This window comes from Calidris pugnax, unplaced genomic scaffold (assembly GCF_001431845.1).
Source record: "Calidris pugnax isolate Ruff unplaced genomic scaffold, ASM143184v1 scaffold564, whole genome shotgun sequence".
Taxonomy (NCBI): Eukaryota; Metazoa; Chordata; class Aves; order Charadriiformes; family Scolopacidae; genus Calidris; species Calidris pugnax.
This window is the reverse complement of record NW_015091351.1, coordinates 157,226-159,889: the sequence shown is the minus strand read 5'-3', so window position 1 is coordinate 159,889 and position 2,664 is coordinate 157,226. Positions and strand designations below refer to the sequence as shown.

Sequence of the window (2,664 nt, the reverse complement as noted above, 5' to 3'; positions counted from 1 at the left end):
TAACCTCCCGCCCCCCCAACAGGTGATAGACCGGAGTGGGGCGCGCATCGGGGAGTACGAGGACGTCTCGCAGGTGGAGAAGTACCAGATCGCAGACAGCGACTACGACAAGCGGCCAGGTGACACCCGGCTGTCCCCCCGCCACGGGCCACCTCTCCCTCCCCGGGGACGTCCCCTCGTCAGGGTGGAGGATTGGTGCCACCTCCCCTGCCCCCAGGGGACACCCCTACTCTTCTGTCCCCTGTGGTGGCACCTCCCTGTCCCCGCTGAGGTCACTGTCCTGTCCCCAGTGGTGGCACTCTCCCTGTCCCCCCTGTTGAGGTGGCCATCCCTTGTCGCCTGTGGTGACACTCTGCTTGTCCCCCCTCTTCATGTAGCCATCCCTTATTCCCCGCAGTGACATTGCCACTGTCCCTGCCCCGTCCCCCCAACCCAAGGAGACATCCCCTGTCCCCAGTGTGTCAACTGTCCCCCTTGTTGAGGTGGCCATCCTGTCCCTCGTGGTGACACTCTCGATGTCCCCCCTTGTTGAGGTGGCCATCCTGTACCCCACAGTGACACTGCCACCATCCCTGCCCTGTCCCCCCAGCCTGAAGAGCCGTCCCCTGTCCCCGACATCCCCTGTCCCCACTGTGTCACTGTCCCCGTGTTGAGGTGGCCATCCTGTCCCCTGTGGTGACACTCTCCATGTCCCCCCTGTTGAGGTGGCCATCCTGTCCCTCGTGGTGACACTCTCGATGTCCCCCCTTGTTGAGGTGGCCATCCTGTCCCTCCTGGTGACACTGCCACCATCCCTGCCCTGTCCCCCCAATCCAAGGAGATGTCCCTTGTCCCCGACGGCCCCTGTCCTCACTGTGTCACTGTCCCCCGTGTTGAGGTGACCATCCTGTCCCCTGTGGTGACACTCTCCATGTCCCCCCTGTTGAGGTGGCCATCCTGTCCCTCCTGGTGACACTGCCACCATCCCTGCCCTGTCCCCCCAATCCAAGGAGATGTCCCTTGTCCCCGACGTCCCCTGTCCTCACTGTGTCACTGTTCCCCTTGTTGAGGTGCCCAGGCCCTGTCCCCCCAATCCAAGGAGATGTCCCTTGTCCCCGACGTCCCCTGTCCTCACTGTGTCACTGTTCCCCTTGTTGAGGTGCCCAGCCCTTGTCCTCCATGGTGACACTGCCACCATCCTTTTCCTATCCCCCCAACCCGAGGAGCCGTCCCCTGTCCCCACTGTGTCACTGTCCCCCCTGTTGATGTGGCCATCCCTTGTCCCCCGTGGTGACTTTGCCACCATCCCTGCCCTGTCCCCCCCATTCGAGGAGATGTCCCCTGTCCCCTGTGGTGACACTGTCCCTGTCCCCACTGTGCCATCCCCTCTTCCTGTGGCCATCCCTTGTCCCCCGTGGTGACACTCTCGACGTCTCCCCTGTTCAGGTGTTCATCCTGTCCCCACTGTGTCACTGTCCCCCTTGTTGAGGTGGCCACCCCCTGTCCCCACACTGACACTGCCACCATCCCTTCCCCATCCCCACCAACCCGAGGAGACGTCCCCTGTCCCTGATGTCCCCTGTCCTCACTGTGTCACTGTCCCCCTCTGTTCAGGTGTTCATCCTCTCCCCTGTGGTGACACTCTTGATGTCCCCCCTGTTCAGGTGTTCATCCTGTCCCCTGTGGTGACACTCTCGATGTCCCCCCTTGTTGAGGTGGCCCCCCCTTGTCCCCCATGGTGACACTGCCACCATCCCTGCCCTGTCCCCCCACCTGAGGAGACATCCCCTGTCCCCCTTGTTGAGGTGGCCATCCTGTCCCCCGTGGTGACACTGTCCCTGTCCCCACTGTGCTGTCCCCTCTTCCTGTGGCCATCCCTTGTCCCCCATGGTGACATCCCCCCCATTCAGGTGGCCATCCTGTCTCCCAAGGTGACACTCTCGATGTCCCCCCCATTCAGGTGTTCATCCTGTCCCCACTGTGTCACTGTCCCCCTTGTTGAGGTGGCCACCCCCTGTCCCCACAGTGACACTGTCACCATCCCTGCCCCGTCCCCCCAACCCGAGGAGCCGTCCCCTGTCCCCACTGTGTCACTGTCCCCCCTGTTGATGTGGCCATCCCTTGTCCCCCGTGGTGACTTTGCCACCATCCCTGCCCTGTCCCCCCCATTCGAGGAGATGTCCCCTGTCCCCTGTGGTGACACTGTCCCTGTCCCCACTGTGCCATCCCCTCTTCCTGTGGCCATCCCTTGTCCCCCGTGGTGACACTCTCGATATCCCCCCTTGTTGAGGTGGCCATCCTGTCCCCCGTGGTGACACTCTCCATGTCCCTCCTGTTGAGGTGGCCACACTTTATCCCCTATGGTGACACTGCCACCGTCTCTTCCCCGTCCCCCCAACCCGAGGAGATGTCCACTGTCCCTGACGTCCCCTGTCCTCACTGTGTCACTGTCCCCCCTGTTGAGGTGCCCATTCCTTGTCCTCCATGGTGACACTGCCACCATCCTTTTCCTATCCCCCCAACCCGAGGAGCCGTCCCCTGTCCCCACTGTGTCACTGTCCCCCCTGTTGATGTGGCCATCCCTTGTCCCCCGTGGTGACTTTGCCACCATCCCTGCCCTGTCCCCCCCATTCGAGGAGATGTCCCCTGTCCCCTGTGGTGACACTGTCCCTGTCCCCACTGTGC

At 63.0% G+C, this 2,664-nt stretch overlaps 1 protein-coding gene across 1 annotated transcript in view; it reads left to right on the top strand.

The window, feature by feature from the left end:
* Positions 1–16: 16 nt before the first annotated feature.
* The window catches only part of TBCB (tubulin folding cofactor B), a gene marked incomplete at its 5' end in the record, with an annotated part of 17,761 nt that continues 15,113 nt past the window's right edge, over positions 17–2,664 (top strand). The window contains one exon of the mRNA XM_014961120.1: positions 17–119. Within this exon, the coding sequence (XP_014816606.1) occupies positions 17–119 (103 nt within the window). The remainder of the gene's footprint in view (positions 120–2,664) is intronic.